At 46.9% G+C, this 18,342-nt stretch overlaps 3 protein-coding genes across 11 annotated transcripts; 1 reads left to right on the top strand and 2 right to left on the bottom strand.

Moving 5' to 3' along the window:
• Positions 1-1,557: 1,557 nt before the first annotated feature.
• On the bottom strand, positions 1,558-5,312 carry RpL11 (ribosomal protein L11; the record flags this gene model as incomplete). Its single annotated transcript, XM_037225563.1, is given in 4 exon segments — positions 1,558-1,705; positions 2,006-2,174; positions 3,869-3,948; positions 5,288-5,312. Coding segments are annotated over 4 exon segments (403 nt in total), but the record flags the coding sequence as incomplete, so codon positions are not given.
• Positions 5,313-5,691: 379 nt separating this feature from the next.
• mRpL43 (mitochondrial ribosomal protein L43) lies at positions 5,692-9,109 on the top strand. 5 transcript variants are annotated; one of them, XM_037225559.1, is made up of 5 exons: positions 5,692-5,756; positions 6,018-6,181; positions 7,012-7,118; positions 8,084-8,286; positions 8,757-9,109. In XM_037225559.1, the coding sequence occupies exons 2-5, from the start codon at positions 6,045-6,047 to the stop codon at positions 8,865-8,867; spliced, it is 558 nt and encodes a 185-aa protein (XP_037081454.1). In that variant the 5' UTR covers positions 5,692-5,756; positions 6,018-6,044; the 3' UTR covers positions 8,868-9,109. The 5 variants fall into 5 exon arrangements, with proteins under 5 accessions (XP_037081454.1, XP_037081456.1, XP_037081457.1 ...); XM_037225561.1 differs by having other exon boundaries at positions 5,709-5,738; XM_037225562.1 differs by having other exon boundaries at positions 5,709-5,726.
• Positions 9,110-9,133: 24 nt separating this feature from the next.
• Positions 9,134-18,273, bottom strand: LOC119102203 (uncharacterized). Of its 5 annotated transcripts, none has more exons than XM_037225556.1 (7): positions 18,250-18,273; positions 16,309-16,348; positions 15,638-15,747; positions 14,157-14,270; positions 11,691-11,800; positions 9,938-10,855; positions 9,134-9,688 (listed from the first exon to the last, which is right to left on the bottom strand). In XM_037225556.1, the coding sequence occupies exons 6-7, from the start codon at positions 10,646-10,648 to the stop codon at positions 9,416-9,418; spliced, it is 984 nt and encodes a 327-aa protein (XP_037081451.1). In that variant the 5' UTR covers positions 10,649-10,855; positions 11,691-11,800; positions 14,157-14,270; positions 15,638-15,747; positions 16,309-16,348; positions 18,250-18,273; the 3' UTR covers positions 9,134-9,415. The 5 variants fall into 5 exon arrangements, with proteins under 5 accessions (XP_037081451.1, XP_037081448.1, XP_037081452.1 ...); XM_037225553.1 differs by lacking the exon at positions 18,250-18,273 and adding an exon at positions 17,856-17,907; XM_037225557.1 differs by lacking the exon at positions 18,250-18,273 and adding an exon at positions 17,851-17,869.
• Positions 18,274-18,342: the final 69 nt, after the last annotated feature.

Below are 18,342 nucleotides of genomic sequence, written 5' to 3' on the forward strand. Positions count from 1 at the left end.
CACAGTCACGTGCGCGGTCACCAAGGACATCCGCTCACCAAGCCCCTCCGTCATCACCGACGACCTTGAACAAACCGGGACGCGTTCAGTTCTGAATCCTGCATGCCATTGCAGGAATTCAAATAAAATGCAACACGCGCGGCATGCGTTCGTTTAGCGCGGTTTCGGGAGAAATCGGATGCACCATAGGTCACATTACGCCGCTGCTTCAAATCAATGAAAGTGGCAATGCTGCTCACTGCAGCATTACTATGCCCGTATTCCCCTCACAACTGCCTTTCAAGGCGGATAACAGGAATGGTGAGCAGTAGGCTGATAATAAGTCCACGTATCCCATACTGATCCGCATCGCGGCCTACAAAAGCACCGTTAGTTCTGCGAAACCTATCATGGAATGTCCGGCATCGCAGAGAGAAATCCCATCTTCACACATGTCCATCCCCACAAATCCGCATCACAGCGGACGCACGAGCTAACAGTGTACCTTTACGCACATCACCTCATATAATTGACAAACTGATCAGGGACACGTCCCCCCTGCGTTCATGTGCAGACATCCGATGTTCAGACGGTAACCGACTGAATACCAGCAATGCCATTATTTACACAGCAATCATGCCATTATCTTGAATTCTATCCACGTTTTACGACCTGAAAAGTCCGCAGACCGGATGAATGTGCGCACCTCCGAAGTAGCAGGCTCCATTGAACTCCTGTTTCACTCGATTCAAACGTCAAATTAGGAAACTGACAGCCACCTGTCGGATTTTGGTCATAATGCGTTCGAAGATCTGATTGACTGAACCAACTCGTGCAGCCTTCAGCCAAACAAAATAAGTTGCGCTGCTCTAGAAACTGGGGAATTTTAACAGGGCCAAGTTTATGACACCTTGGTGGGCTTTACCTCGTATCACGAACGGAATGGAGGAAGACTACGCGCCGCTAAAACCGCGATGAGCCGATACAACTTAAAAATGTATTTTGTTTGTAATTTCTGTTAAAGACTATGACCTGGCATAATTCAACTCCATATCAAAGGCATAACCCAGCGGCTGAATTGTAACGCACCGCAATACTTGGCAAGATCCGTCCTGCCCTTTCACGCAACCGCCGCCGTCAGCCGCGCGCCACCCCGATCAGGGACACAGCGAGCGTCTGAACCGAATCAAACCTCCACCCGTGGGTGACTTGGGAGGTAGGTGCTTAAACACCAAATGAGCTGTCGGGACGGACGCCAGCATACGTTAACTGAGACAGCTTGCAGACGTGTTAATGGGAAATGCCTTCAACTCTCTTTGCTGATGTGGCCTTGCATATTTTGTTCTTGTTAACGTAACACATATACACGTTACGTACAAATTCATTACATAAATTCCGTGATTTTGAAGGTCAAGAGCCCCTTGCAGATCCGGGTGACCGGGCGCCGCACAGGGATGGGGTTTGGAAATGCCAACGGTAGTAATGCTCGCGCCGTCTCCTCCGTCAACACACCCAACAGCCACAGGACAGTTGCTGCTGAAGGCACATGGACGATGCACATCATGCCCTGCTACGCACCTGGCCGTCCAAGCACGACGTAGAAGTCCAGGCCGTAGATGCCGATGCTGGGGTCGTACTTGATACCCAGATCGATATGCTCCTTGATACCGAAACCGAAGTTGCCGGTGTCAGAGAAATTGCCCTTCCTCAGTTCGTACTCGCACACCTGTACAAAGCAAGTTATTTGCAAACAGCTGACTACGAACAGAACCTGGCTGTGCATACAGAGCTAGGGCGGCGCCACAAAGTTCGAGAACACATGCCCTTATGGTATTTAAGCTATCTTTTCCGAGCAGAAAAACGACGCGAATCACAACTGATTAAAAAGGCCATTCCCATTAGTTCCATAGCCAGCAGATCCTAGTAAAGCCAGTTTCCAGCCAGCAAAGAGCCAGCACAGCACAGCACCAGTGGGATGGGCTTGACTGGCCTGCTGCCTGCCCCACCTGACTGCAGACACACTTACCTTGAGGCCGCACTCGAGGATCTCCTCGGCCTTGGGGCCGCGCACCGTGCAGTGGACGGCGATCTTCTCATTACGCCGGATGCCGAAGCTGCGCACGGTGTAGCGGGCCTTCGAGAACACGGGCGACTGGCCCGTCAGCTGCTCCAGCACCTTGGCAGCACGGGTCAGCCTGAAAACAGAGCACTGTCAGCCTCCTGAAATACTGGCCTGTCGGCTTCTCCAGCACCTTGGCAGCATGGGTCACCCTGAAACAGAGCACTTTCAGCTTCCTGAAATATAGACACTGTCCAGAACAAGTCTGCCATGAGGTGAAATTTACTAATATATCCACACACACATCCAATAATCAGACCAAACATGGAACAATACCACTGTGCCATCTTGTCGGGCTCTCACTTATGCCGATCTGACAAGCATGACTGACCATCAACAACCTGCACTCCTCACAGTATAGATAACAGAATGCACACACCACACACCATGTCTGTAGCACAAACAAAATGGCTATTTAGTCACAGTTTAGGCTTCAACTGCTGTGATCATTTATTCCTACACAGAATACACACTCAGGTTTGTGGTGTCACATGATAAGCACTACTGCAAAACTACTTAAAATGTAAATGCTACATTATAAGCTAAACATTAATCTGCCACAAGAACTTAACTCCACTTACACACATTACTTTTACTGCAACAACTCAACATCAGTGGTACACCACAAAATCTATACTTCAGACTTCAACATATCATTACATCCACTGCAAAACCCATACACAACAAAGTACAACACACAAACATTTAATGCAAAAACATATACTTGTCATCACATCTACAGCACACTTGTCCACATGTGTTTGCTGTAACACTAATGTTGCATACACATCTTTACATTGGAGCAATGCTCGTGTAATGTGTGTGTAATGTGCATAAGCAATGGCTGCATAATATTTTGCAGTGGAGGTAATGAAGGATAAAGGTGTTGCAATAAGTGTTGTCACATAGCATAGCACCAACGTTGTGCAGAATGTTCTGCAGTAGAAATAAGATAAAAGCACTCCTGTTTGCAGGAGCCTTTGTTGCAACCACTAATATTGTGGAACTCCAGGTTTGCAGCACAGACAACAGAACTCACGTACCATGTTTGCAAAGATTTAACCTGCATGATAAACAAAATTGATGTCAAACAGGCAATTCAGAACTACCACACATTTTCTTTGGCAGCTCTACACAACTTCATAACAATGATGGACCTTGCAGCCCTTCACATATTCAATATTAGCACCACCAAGATCACACCCAAGTCATACAATGCACATATTGTGGATGCTGTTGATGCTAGAGTTCTGGCTAGAGAAGCAACTTGACATGCATCTCCACTGGCATTCATCCAGATAAGATGGGAGTAGAACTCACAACATCACATACCTCTTGTGAGGTGCCAAGGAGGATGCATGTCTGCATGATTAGCACCTTGGATACCAGTAGCAGGGAATTCATGGATAAAATCCAACTTAGTCCATGGTCCCTCAGCAGCAGAATGGCTGATGCAATTCTAGGACTCCATGAAAGGGAGGTGAAGACATGGGTGACAGGGGCTGTTACCACTTAGAGCTCCAGGCCTAGCCACAAATTTAACCTGGAGCATTCATTTGGGAGGATGCGAAATGTGCTATCAATTTTGCCAGTGTGCCTTCCCATTATATTCAAGATAGTTAATGAAAACAATGAAGGCCAATAACAACTTGCAAATATATGTGAAATATGTACCAATATAACATGCATGACAAGCCTTCCCAAAATGTCACCAGGGCTAGTATATTATGTCACTAGTGCATGGCGACATTTTCAACTCTAATAGCTTACTTGTCACCAGATTCACCAACGCAGATATTGAGACATAACTTCAGGATGCGGAGATCCCGCATGGGGTTCTTGGCCTTGTCCTGCAACAAAAATCAAGTCAGCACATGTTTAGCATGCATACCAGACATGTCTGATATAATGGCCAACTCAACACCAATCATGTATTTCAACAACCCAGGACACCCTGTCAGCACATCTACATTCTAGGCACCACAATCATCCACATCTCAAACACCTTGGAATGTTCATTCTTGACTAGCTGCCACTGTTAATCTAGCATGCTTCATAACTGACTATGCTGAATGATGTAGTGAAAGAATGGTACATAACATAAAAGATGACAGAACACTTCTTGTAAAATTTTGAATGCTATCTATCAGGGATTGGTATCTTACAAATGAGCAGTGCTTTACATGCTGCATCTGCAAACAAGTATGAAGACATCACATATTTTAAAATGCTGTTCAATATGAAAGCCATTAAAAAAGCTACCAATTCCTAGTGCATTTTATAACATCCAAAACCTGTTGCAGGAACTAACAAAGCTTCATGTAAGATGTTAAAACTCCATAAAATGCTGATAACCATGAAACATAACACATCAGGCATAAGGCAAATTGTGCAAATTCCAAGCAGAAAAATACACATTTTATCAAGCATGTTGAACAAAGCAGTAACATCACCCCACTTATTTCAGAGAAAGCAAAAAATTACAAAAGCAGGCAGGTTTGGCTTAAATGGTGAGTACTACTAAGGAACATCAGAGTCCATCATAAAATTCATTCTTGTTTCTTGGGTCCAAACTGGCCAAAAATAAGACTTGACCACAAAAGCACCACACTCAGCATACACATCCCTCATCACATGAAACAGTGGATTATGGTTGAATTGTGCCAATAAAAAACCACCACGTGATCCATGACCCTAGACCTTTAATAAATTTAGGTAAACTGAGCCTAGCCATGCCATCAGAAGCAAACAGGTTGACCCTTGCCCACACCACAAGATGTAAGCAGAAAGGTCTTATTAAAAAAACAACCTTAAAATACGAAAAACAGCTATTCTAGCACACTCCCATTTATCACATCAGACTAGTCCTACATTGCTTCAATACCAAAACACTATTGGCACTCGCTTGTCACCCTTCAGCCCAGAGCTAAATTTAAATTTACGGTACAGCATGCCACAATTTTACGAATGTTAAAGCCAGCGATACATTTCTCGGTATATTGTCAACGTTGAAAACACTCGAAACACGCGCAAGTACGCATTAGTCCTGACACAGCGCAGGACGTACATAGATTCAAAGCCAGTTCATCAATTCGGCCCAACGATGCATTTAAGCCTACTTTGATATTCGGTCTATATCGGTCTTAAGTGACAATATAGCGGACTCCGGCCGCCCCACAACACACTCACCCCCATCTTCGACCGGAAAGGACCGCGAATGCAGCGCCACCAAAAATCCCAATTTTAACTTAAGCTTGAAAATAGGCATAATTCTTAAAGCTACTTTCCGAATAAGATGAAGGCTAAGACAGACACAAATATTATTGAGGATATGTTGCGTAGAATATTGAGTTATCGTGCAAAAAGGCACTGAATTAAATGAGATAAAATACATTACATCCACACAGCTTTGTATCCCTTTCTTGATGAAGTTTCCATCCTTCATTATTTACATATTCGCATTTTTGTATAGAAACTGCTTGTTTAAAGGTGTATTTTTCCCTTAAATATTAAAATATTAATTGCTTGCTTGGGCTTTGTGTACATAAATTGCGCATTAGAGACATCCGAAACAATTTGCTTGAAACGCATGAAGAGCGCCCGGGTCCCAAACAGGGGGGCGCGAGTTGTTAGGAACGGGGGTGGTATCTCCCAAGGGGTTGAGTTTCTGCGTGTATTCGGACAGGCGCATGGCACTTCCAGAGTTTGGTAGATTATAGGGACACAAGGAAGAAAGTATTGAACCTGATTCATTGCTTTTAAGCAGCTCTTTCCTGTAGGGCCTGCTAAGTTGCTCTGTGTACCATATTCCTTGTGATCAGGTTCTAATCTTGGAGGTTCAGAATGCATTTTTTGCAACATATGCAGGTGCTGTTATCTCTCATTTTAATCGCATGTGACTCATTATTTACTTCTTCAGTTAACTAGCATTTCTGGAAGGAGAAACATGTCCCACAGTCATCTGTTCCTAAAGTCAGCATTTGTCAAAGCACCAATACAGAATGGGCTGGGAAGATATGTTTGTCAATTGCAAAGAATAACAGTCAAGTTTTGCAAGGAGCACAGTGACAGTAAAGGTGCAAGGTATGTATATCTCATGTTACATTATGCTGAAACAGGCTATGAATGTGATCTATGTATGAAACACCATGTTTTATGAATATATTATGCATTCAGCTAAACATATGATTGTTTTGATATTGCACACACATCACACACACACACACACACACACACACACACACACACACACACACACATATATATATATATATATATATATATATATATATATCCTCACATCAGCAAAGTACATATTTATTGTATGCATCATAATTCTGGATGACCCATGATATGATAATAAATGAAACTGAGAAAAGTAGGAGGTTTCAGGGAAAATTTGAGAAGCTTTTGACAGTTTGAGAGATGGGAGGTTTGAAAGAATGAGAGGCTTGGTGTGGATGGGCACCATATGACCCAAGTAGTTATGTGCCATCAAATATAGATCTGGGATATGTCATTTTAATGATCTGCTATTCACCAAATGACTGAGACCATAAGGCCAATGTCAGATGAGCATTATCAATGTTATGATCACTGAAAATATGTGGTGTTATTACCTACAAGTCAATGATGTATATTTATCTTTATGTTTTCCAATTAAAGTAACTAATTTCAACAGGTATGCCACACTGACCTGGCACAGCATGCTTTGCCCATGGACCAACTATTTGCTTGATTTACACCTCACCATGTGAATGAATGCATGCAAGATGAGATGTACCCATAGTGATGTTGCCTGGCAAAGGTCTTGCCACTCACTGGAACAATGTTGACATGTAGGTGTTATCATTGAATATGCTTAATGTTATTAATTCCATGTAATGATGATGCATTCTTTCTACTGGTTTCAGAGACTTCATAGAGAATCATGTGATTGATTTTGCAAAGAAGAATCCGGGGATTGTGGTATACTTGAAACCACGTCGACATCGTGCACCACACATCAAACTGGAATATTGTGAGGCTGGATGATGTCAACTGGAATGTGCTTGGATGGAACCAGAGTCATATATTTTATATATCACCATCTATTTAAATATGATGGGCTTAATAACAATGCTACATATTTCCCTTAGATGAAATGTTTGTTCTGGCTAACACCCTCATATGTTGTACTAGTATCTACACAATATTTTGGTCAGTGAACTGTCCAACCTTTGCAAGGTGTTATTGAGTCCTGAAAAGGCTATCATAGATGGTGCACCCCAAAAGCCCAAATTTTCTCCTTGAAATTACCGTGATTTGAACCGGTGACTTCTGATTGTGAGTCAAGTGCTTCACCAACTAAGCTTACCAGACAGGACTCTTTCAGTGTCAAAACTTTGTAACCAACATGGGATGAGATAATAATCACTGACAGAGCACACCAGATAACTAGAAAGATCAAGGTGGCGGAACATACAACATTGGCGAACCAGTAAGCCAAGCATGGATGTCAGTTCAATATGGCCGACAATTCTGTGGGAAAATTACTGGATGTCGAGTGGTTGAAGGACACCAAGTTCGAACAGTGAAAGTTTATCCTTCCCATTTAGCTCAGTTGGTAGGGCACTGCACTCACAATAAGAAGAGCCTAGTTGGAGTCACAACAATTATAAGGGGATAATTCGAGTTGTGACACATGCATGGCTGGAAGTAAAACATCATCCAGTTCTCAGGACTCAATAACACCTGATGAGGGCCGCAGAGATAACTGGCCGAAAAGTCGCGTAGCTGCGAACACACCAGACAAGTACAATAATCCAAACAATTATTTCATCCCTGGTACTAAACTAGTGCTTTGTCTTAATGCTTCCATAAACCCACCACATATTCTTGTTTGGAGCTTGTCACGCTTATCAGGGGGAAGTGTCCAGTTTCTTGCTTCGAGCGACCGATCTCCAGGCTGGTATGGCCCACAGCTGACCACTCGCAATCCGGCAGTGAACGGCGAAACGGAGATCCTGGGCATCAAGTGCATGTCGGAGCACGAGGTGGCGCAGTGGCTGGAGGTGGCCCGCGGCAGCAGCGGACAGCCGGTGGCGCGGCTCAGGAAGCTGCAGCACACCGACCACCCGTCCATACAGGGCGTCTGGACGCCCTGGACCAACGTGCCGCCCCAGGCCAACGTTGAGACCTTCCCCAGCGTGAGTGATCCGCCGAGGCCTGCAGTACAAACAGCGAAGCGTGGGTGGAGACTGAAAAGTGGGGCTGCTACGTTATTTCTTGCCCTTGACTGTGTTTAGGTCTGGGAAATTTTAGCACAAATGGCGTGACAACAGCATCCATGCTGAATCTTGTTTAGGTCGCGGCCGTGCCGTTCACACAACTGCGTTAATCTTCAAACGGGCTATCACCAGTACAAGTATTACTGGGCCGGTAACGCCGCCCGCAGCGCCATTCCGGCCCGCAGTTGTTTTCCCCACTACTTCGTTGTGACACCTCACGTTGTGATCCTCCACCTTCAGGGATCACTTCACGTGATCTTCACGTGGCCTGACTTGGACGTTCTGGGGAGACGTTGCAAACCCGGCGTGCTGGTGCGCCCCACCCGCCGGACGCAGAGCACGCGAGCGGGGCGCACACCGTGCCCTGACCTTTGTACCGCCTGTTTCAGGAGGCGTACCGGGCCCCGCAGCGGGAACAGTCGGCCACCGAGCGGCTGCAGGAGATTTTCCGACGGCAGCAACAGGAGCAGCAGCAGCAGCAGCAGGCTGAGCCGGCGTAGTCGCGCATATCGCGTCGCGTAGCCGCTGTGAGTTTGAGTGGACGCGTGCCGACAGTGCGTGGCAGTCAGCAGTACGTGTGGTATCGCATGTGGGTTCTGGGACGCTCGACGTCAGGTGTGCAAGCGGCTGCAGAGAGGCAGCGTTCGCCTTGCAGGTGATCACTGTTGTACCCGTGGCGTTTCGGCCAGGCCAAACTATGGATATTGACGTGAGCGAGAATAAATGGGATGACGTCCCCAGATTTCTAATGTCACCTCTAATGTCAATCGGTTGGTTAGGATATTTATTGAACCAATCAGGTAAAAGCGTTCTCCAAGCACCGGTTTCATCGCGTCCCAACGCTACGATCCCAGAAGTCCCTGCCAAAGCGTTCAAACACGATGCGGCCACGAAAAGTCAGCGTCACAATCCGGAGCGCTCAGCTTACAGCAAATAACGCTGCAGCGATAGGTAACGTGCGAGGACCTCATACTGTGCCAACGGACGCACAGTCCTACCGAACACGGGCCGGATAGTCGCGTCGAGACAGCGGCCAGGCGACGCCACGTCACGACAGAAAGTCAATGACCTCGCCCAGCTCGCGTTCTCGCGCCTGCTCCTGCGCCCAGCGCGCTTCGGCCAGCTGCGGCGACACCTTGTACTTGTCGTGGAAGATGCGCTTGCCACAGAACTCGCACTTCTTGCCGCCGTCGAATGGCGGCGTCTTCATGTACTGCACGAGGCAGCCGAAGTGGTAAAGGTGGCCGCAGTAGACACGCTCCACGTGGAGGTCTGCGCCGCCGTCCTCGACTACATCGGCCGGGTCCGCGGGCAGTGCCACCTGTCGGCACCAGGAGATGCTGAAAATTTGAAACAAATTTCGGCACAAAAAGAACGTTATTTCTTAACTAGATGACTCAGGCACCCGCCGAGATTGTTTACCATGAGTACGTCCATAGGGCCACGGACCTGACCGATCGCGCAACGCTCGACATGAGCTGATAACCTGTGGCCCACGGACATCCCTCTCGTCAACCCAACACACGCCCACAGGAAACCCACTGGCTCTCCAGTTGCGGCCGACGCTCACCTTCTTGCAGTGCTGACAGACGTCGGTAGGAAAGCGGCGAAAGTCGGTAGCCAAGAAGCGCACCACGGGCTCGAGCGAGGGACGTGGCTCGAAGGGCGGCGCGTTGCGCGGCGGCCGCAGCGGCGGCTCGACGCAGCAGCGCGCCAGCTCCCCAGCCTGGCCGGTCAGCCAGCGGCGCAGCGGGCCGGGCAGGTTACAGCTGCGCTCCTCGACGGCGACGCGCTCGCGCGGGTAGTCGGCCGGCACCACCAGGTGCGCCCGGTAGTGGTACTGCTGGCAGCGCAGCGACAGCGACACGGTCGACGTCTTCTGCTTCAGCTTGAGCTCGTCGCCGTCGGCGAGGGCCTCGCGGCGCACGCGCGACAGCTCAGCAGAGCAGCAGCTCAGCGGGTTCTCGTCCAGGAAGCGGCTGACGAACTTGGCTAGCGGCAGGATCTGCGGCTTACCCAGCAGCTTCTTAGCCTCGGCCTCACAGATCTTGACGAGGCCTTCCAGCAGCTTGTCTGACAGCGTCTTGCTCTTGAGCTCCAGCAGGATGATCTGGCGAGGGTATTCGGATGGAAACTGGAAGCACGCTGCCAGCTGCTTGAAGTCGGTTTTGCGGATCTCGATGCGAACCATGGCCGGCACGCAGGTTATTAACTTACTGTCAAGTACCACGTTTTGACACATCTTTCTGACCTCTTCCAGTTCATCGTTTATCAAACCCATCGCGATATTTGTGTGTAAGATGGAGGTTAGTTAGTCAGATATGTTTCCGGCTCCAGTGCTGACCATAAGGAGCAAGTGAATCACCACTTCCTAGATCTTGACGTCTACAAGATAATCGCTGGACACGATGTCGAATGTTTTATCTTCGGTTGCCTTCAAATCGTCGCGGATTTGCTGCAGGTGCAGACAAGCTTCTGACATAGAGGCCTGGCGAGGATCATTCTAAATTAATACCTTTCCACCCACTCAGGTAAAACGAGCGCACAGAGCTACAGACAGTGACGATGGAAACTTACACGCCATTGCCGGTGACGAATGCTAGTTAAATCATTATGAAGTAAAAAAGTGCACGTTATTCGCATAGTATTGATGACAAACCATATGACATTGCGCACCACAGCCTTTACTGCAGTCACAATGGGCTCTGAACACCAAAGGCTGTTTTTCCTCCTTGTTTTCTGTCCCTGGGGTAATCTAGCACGCCTTCTCCTCGTAAGAACGTCCAACGCATAACGAGCGCATATCTCACATCTGGGTGCTAACAGAAGCATCAGAGGGCGGGCAGTGGAGATCGCGTTCAGGCAGTGTGACGGCGCATCGCAAGCGACATGGGTCGGCAAGACGCAGCTCCGATGCTTTCTGTGATTCTCGGGTCAGCAAAGCCGGCTGTGATTTTCAGTCATTGACAGAAACGCCAGCAAGCAAAAAGATAGTCAATACCGTGCGTAAAAGCACGCCCTAGAACGCCTTACGAATTACCTGATCAGCGGGCTGGAAAAGCAAATGATTAAATTTGCGCGAAGGAGTATATCCAGTCGCCTTCAACACGCTGCCACCGTCAACCGAGGGAACCCCCTCGGCTCCGGGTGAACGTCACACAGTGGACGTCGCCAGATCCAGGACGTCCGCCCTGACCGGGCTCCGGGTCAGCCGACCAGTGTGACGACTGTCCACTCAGCTGGATCTGGACGTCGCCAGATCCAGGACGTCCGCCCTGACCGAGCGCCGGGTCAGCCGACCAGTGTGACGACTGTCCACTCACCTGGATCTTGGACAGGGAGTACGTCAGGTTCCGTACATTCCGGGTCGACCGTTGGTACGGCGTGACAATCTGAAGCTTGATGGCGTTGCGCAATTTAACGTTGGCTTCACCTGCAATGGAGTGGGGCAGTGAGCACGGGATTCGAGATACTGCGGGTCAGAAGAACCGCAGTATGACACGCACAGTTACAGCACAGACACTGGCACGGTTACAGCACAAGCATTGGCACGGTTACAGCACAGACATTATGTGAGCGGCAGGTGCCCACAGAATGCCCACCTCCGTCCTTCCTACATATTTCTGCGTTTCCTATTTGTTGCAATGTGATATCAAAGAGCCACGCCCCTTATTACCGAGGTCATTACTGAGGTAGCCACAACGAAGTCTATTCTCCCTTCAGACAGAACAGTTGGATAAATTCGACATTCTGCGATGTATACACATCCACTGACGATCGGTCTTAAATCGCCAACCAAGGTTTTGACCCGGTCACAGTAACGCACAGCCAGTCTGGTACCCAGTGGTCATCTGATGCATCGGCCCCATGGTCGGTGCAAGCTGCATGCAGCACCACGTGCTCCGAGAACATGAACGGAGAGCAAAACAAATGGCACATCCCATGCATAAGCATGACGCAATACTTCTCTTTCAACTTCAACTTTGACTTCCAACTCAACACTGTAGGTACTTCGGCAACACTCTCGCGGGGCTTAATCCCCTTAAATTCCGTTTCGTACAATGTCGTCTTCATTGAACATGTGCTGCCCAAGTAACAGATTTCCTGAGAAACCTTCACCTGTGAGTTTTTCTTTCCGTGGCTACGTGCTTCATTCGAAACGGATGGCCAACGCGCGTAAATGTTAAAGATGCCATCGATTCCTCTGCTATTGGCCAATGCCCATATCCCCAGAGATATACGGAAGGGCGTGAGAAACGAAGGCATTGCGTGCAGTTCATGTGTGGGAAGGGGATTGTGATCTTAATTCATATAAAGCTGTGCCAAGTCATGCTCAACGTTCCGGAAGCTGGCGGGGCATCTACACCTCCAATCTACCTCGCCTTGCTCACAACCCGTCCCTTTCCCCAAGCATCCATCAGGACCGGATCGCAGAATGTTGGCGCACCTTACCGGAAGACAACAAATATAGGCGTTCAAATGACGATTGAAATACAAAACAATATAGGGATCAACAGGTCCTCGATCTTAACGTTTCATTCCCTCCATGACCACCGACCGCATACATCGTGATATCGGGTGACCAGAACCAAAGCAGACATCGGCAATAACGCGCTGGTCAAAATTATATGTATATATATATATATATATATATATATATATATATATATATATATATATAATGAAAACTGGGTCTACATTTTCAAAATATAATAATTCCGACCACCTTTGGGAGTAACAAAGAGTTACAACAGTAAATAACCTTAAAAATAACCCACAAGAACATTTTTGGGAGCAAAAACATTTGCAAAGGATCCTACGGCTTTCATGCACAAACGCATCCATAACTGCATCCATACCAATAGTAGCATATAGCACGTCTTTGCATTAGCCGAGTCTCCGCCCGTTGAGCTATGGGTAGCTAATGAACTCTGACTACCCCTGACAGATACACAGCGTGTTCTTGCAGGTTGAGAGGCCGGCACATGCTATGTGCAGCTAGTGACCCCGACACTCCAGAAGCAACAAGGACGGGGAAAAACGACATTGTGAGGGTTCGCCGAGCTTGTGATCCAGCCGCAGCGTACCAACAAAAAAAAGGATTTCACGGCTGGCGGACCTGTCCTACGTTTCTACCAATGGTAGCGTTTCGGGGCAAGTGTGACGTCATTAGATCATTTGATGGCTGTGTGCATTGCTGTCGGTGTCAAACCTATCGCCACATAAATTACTGCACGGTGGCGTCTAATATTAAAAGACCACTTCCCGCAGTCTTCGATCTAGATAAGACAGTAGTATTAACCTTATTCCTCGGAAAAACCAGCAGAGTGGAGATATAGTTAGGTTAATATTTCGGCAACATGCCTTTATCGCAACAATAGCAGAAGTAAATAAAGTGAATTCACTTCTGCTATTGTTTCGATAAAGACATGTTGCCGAAAAATCAACCTAACTATACCTCCATTCTCCTGTTTTTCCCCTGGAATAAGGATTATACTACTGTCTTATTTATGTGAATAATGCTCTTCGCTAAAGCACTGAACAAGTTACAGTCCTCGACCTTTTCAACTGCGGACCATGCCGCAGTTTCAAAAACGCTCGATCCAAATTGCTTGTAGGCAATGGCGTAGCCAGGGTGTCTGGTTTTGGGGCCATTCTCGGGGAGGCCAAGGACCACACGGGCTCCAGAACTTTATGATGGCTTAAGACGGATTCCCCCAGTCTTATAGTCTTCCCACGCCCTAGTACAGTCGCCAGCACCTCAGCCTCCTGAACGGCACTGGACTCACGCAGCTTGTGGTGCAGAACCGAGTGCTGGGTGTCGTCAGGCCTGGCTGCCGGCTGTCGCCGCCGCCGCTGCTGCTGCACGGACGCCTGCCCCTGCACAGCAGCCACGGACGTGTCTGCAGTACAGCGGTGCAGTCATCAACACCACTGAAGGAAAGGGGCCGCTCTAGCCAGGCTTACGTAGAGTACCAGCCCGGTGGCTCTGGGTGTCGGCAAAGCAAGGAGCCTCGATTATCCGCCGGTTCGAGGAACATAATACACCGACACATCATGCCATTGTTACAAGGGGCTTCAACATCACAGTCTTAAATAACAGGAATGCTTATGAAACATTGTCCCCTGCGCGGACATAACTGCCCACTGGCCAATGGTGCCACCGTTGTTTAAGGCATTGTTCCATATTTCTATGGGGTACTGATAACAGCCAGCTTGAAGATCATTCGGTACATTCCAAAGCTCTGCCCTTAAGATCTAAACACCTCTAGTTTCTGAGCTACAGCGCCCATTAACATGGGGAGACTATCCCGGGAACAGCATTACAAAATCGCCTAGACATTCATGACGGCATAATGACGTCATTCAAATCCTGTCATTCCGTTAGCCATGCGGCGATCAAGGCCAAGGTAAATATCATGATCGAGATGTTCATGTTTGGCGTTAGTGGGCACAATTTCCAGATATAACGCCGTCGATTGGCTCTCAATCCATGTTGGGGGGGGGGGGGGGGGGCATATTCCCCGTGGTAGATACAAACCGCTGGACTGAAATAACAACTACGCCCTGCAAAATCTCGCGTCGTCTCTCTTACAACTAACAGCTGAAGGATAAGGGACCTCACACTGCCAGTAACAGCGACCCCTGGTGTCGATTTATCTCAGATCTGCGCTTTGACATTTTATTTCAACGCCAAATGCGCGGATCGTTCCGATGAGTTTTCCGTTTGGACACTTAATAATACGTTCAGCGAAAACTGGGTGTTAGATCGTGGTCTTTACATGGTTCACTGTCAGTTGTAACTCGTCTCCCATGCCATTTTTCGTTTCACTCATCATCCCATTTTTCTGATAATCGGGATACATTTCTGCCGCCCGCCATGTAAGATCAAAAGTGCTCTCCTCCCCGAAAAAACAGCACACAACACCGGCAACTAACACATTTCTACGAACAAGATTGCCTTCTGACGTCCTACGCGACACTCCACCCCAAGGAAAAAAAAAACGAAAACCTTACGCGCCCCCAAGAATCCATGGCCCCTTCCAGGATTGCTCCCCAATGTTAAGAAAACCCAGAATGAGCAAATGGCAATGTCTGCCTTCCAGACAATGGCAAGCTCGTGCCTAAACATCACTAAAACACAAAAGCAAACAAAAGTTGTGCTTCTCAGAATCCTTATTCACACAACGTTCAATATTTCCTGCCACCCGGCCATCCAGACTTCCCTGTATCAGTGGTGACTCGGTGATGACTCTGCCATTAAACCCACCTATTTCTTCGAGGTCCGCCGAGGTCACAAACTCGTCGTCACTGTATGCCTCATCAGCAGAAGACTCAGATTCCTCCCCTGGGTGGATTACACTCTTTGAGGCCATTCAGCTATGGAGACACAGATGACATTATACATCAAGGAAGGACAGTGCAATATCTTGGAAACTATGCACTACATACCATAACACAATTCAACATTGCTAGTGCACAGCCTGACCTCAGAATGTGTTAGCACAAGCCACTATGTCAGTCACTGCATTCTAGCATGGCAACAGGCACCAACATGCTTTAGCACATTGTCACAGTCATCTTAAGATCTGTGAAGGGTTGGATTCAGCATGGGTGTTCAAGATGCACATACTTGTGTCTTGCTAATTATCACAGCCCACTGAACTGAGCACACTGAATGGCCTCTGGTGCTGCAGACACCTTGATAATGTTTATTGAGGATGCTGTCCATGGGCACAATAAACCTTCACATTATGCAGCCAGATTTATCTATATATGAGACTTGTATATCACAGCTAATTAAAAAAATATCAACACAAAACTGCTTCACAAGATGTGATAACTTTGATAATCAAAATACCATTAAATGTGCTATAACACCTTAAGCCAGATTGACCAAAAACAATAAGACACCATGGGCTGTACATAGATAATACTCACTTGCTTTTCATAATGGGCAGCAACACTGCTGTCCTCCAGCCTGTCAACAAGTTTTGCCATCAGTTACAATCATAAAGTAATTACAATCTCTCACCTTGAGGCTCAAACTTCCTAGGAGATATTACAAATTTTTGAACCTGTCCTGTATGTTACTGTCCACACTTGTGCAAGGCATGTGCAGAAGGCATGGAATCAAAATCAGGCCATAATGTTCTAACCACATTGTTATGCAAACCCTTGAAGACTTGTGCATGGATCTTGCACCATATCCTGTTTTTTTCTACAAAATCATCAACTGTGAAATTAATATCATAGCAATCAAATCCAAAGCTGGGATAATCATGACAAGAAGCTGAAACTTGACTGGAAATGGCACCACCCTCAGTTCACAAACCTGACAGTAATGAGCTGCCAGTAGGTGGGAGCATCCCTCATCCAATGTGGATGTCAGAAGGGCAATGGAACACATTGCAGAATCCCATGATCCTCTATACATCCAGATGCTAGGAGGGCTAAATATTCTCAGGAAACAGCCGGAGTGTGCTCTAAATGGACTATGGCCTTCAAATTGATCAATAAATCTTTGGCACATCAAAGTGCACCTGGGCCGGTACACAAGAAGATTGGGAGGGACAGTGCTCAGTCTCAAGATGGTTTGGACAACCCTATATCAGTAGATGCTTCTGATGCAATATCTCCTGTGACCAGGCAGCTCAATGTTATCAGCTAGCTGGAAGAGCACCAATGCTTTCTGAAATGAACAGACATGGAGGCTGCATTATGATGCCAAATTATCAAGAACTTATGGGATTAGGGTATTTGGAAACAATGAGCCCTCCCTGAACATGCCCTCAGACAGATGTCCTTTAAACTACCAGATTAGTTTATTTGTTTCTGACCAGAAATTAGTTGTGCCTATTTATTTGTACTGAAGACATAATGCTTTTGATGTCACTTTATTTCATGAAAGTTAGAGTGATCTGAATGAAATAGTGGTGCCAAATTAAATCCCAATCATGGACTTGAAATAATTTGCAAAATCTTCATAAGTTCAACCATACCAACTAGGAGCACTTCCCTTGTTTTAGGGATATCATTTAAGGTATTAAAGCTTGTGATGTCTTGCTCCCACACATGAAAATCATATATGGCTAGTCCTTGCACATTTTTGAGAGCCAGGGAAATGCATGCGAGATTATAGCAGGCATTGGCTAAACCATAGTAAGAAGCCTGACAAGCTAATCAAGGCCATTAATCCAAGTTAGATCTTAATTGATCCAAGAATTTAAACATCAGTCTTGTCATTTCCAGCATGGTCGCGTATCTGGACACGGTCCACAACTCACCAGTTTAGAACAAGACATGCTCATGTGCTATGATACCCAAACATAAGATAATACAATGCTTCAGACTAAAAGCCATCAGGACCATCAACTAAATCAGGCAAGTACATTCTGCAGCCAACACACCGCCCTTAATCGCATTCGTGTCTTACAATCAAGCTCAAGGCATCTCAAAGCCAAAGTAAACGATAAAGACGACCTTACCACACACCAACCACTCGCGCGCATTGGCGTACTGTTTACGGTATGGGCTAAGGCTGCATGTAAGAACGCATATAAAGGCACCTGAGTTCCAAGCATGAAAAATGACGTCAGAAGATATATCGCAATAGTTAGATTTCAAGCATGAAGCATAACGCAAAGCTATTTCTTGAACTAAAACTATCTGCGTGTACAAATTGAGCGCTTCATGGGCAAGTTGGACTGGAATTTTGAGCTTTAGAGCAGTTCAGGTAAAATGCAAGCTACAAAAATAAGCGACCTTGAATGTCATGCTTTGAGAGCACGGCAACAGGACAGTCGTTATGATAATGTTAATGGCAGTGACGATTCCTTTATGGTCACGTATTTCTAGCAATCACAATTTTTCATAACCTACCTTGCTTTTACCTGGAACTGAATTGACTCGACGATATAAAGGAGATCCCATGTAGCACATTTGCTGCGTGTGACCTACCACACTTCGCTCTCA

The sequence above is a fragment of the Pollicipes pollicipes genome, unplaced genomic scaffold (genome assembly GCF_011947565.3).
Source record: "Pollicipes pollicipes isolate AB1234 unplaced genomic scaffold, Ppol_2.1 Scaffold_5724;HRSCAF=6776_pilon_pilon_pilon, whole genome shotgun sequence".
NCBI classification, from domain to species: Eukaryota; Metazoa; Arthropoda; class Thecostraca; order Pollicipedomorpha; family Pollicipedidae; genus Pollicipes; species Pollicipes pollicipes.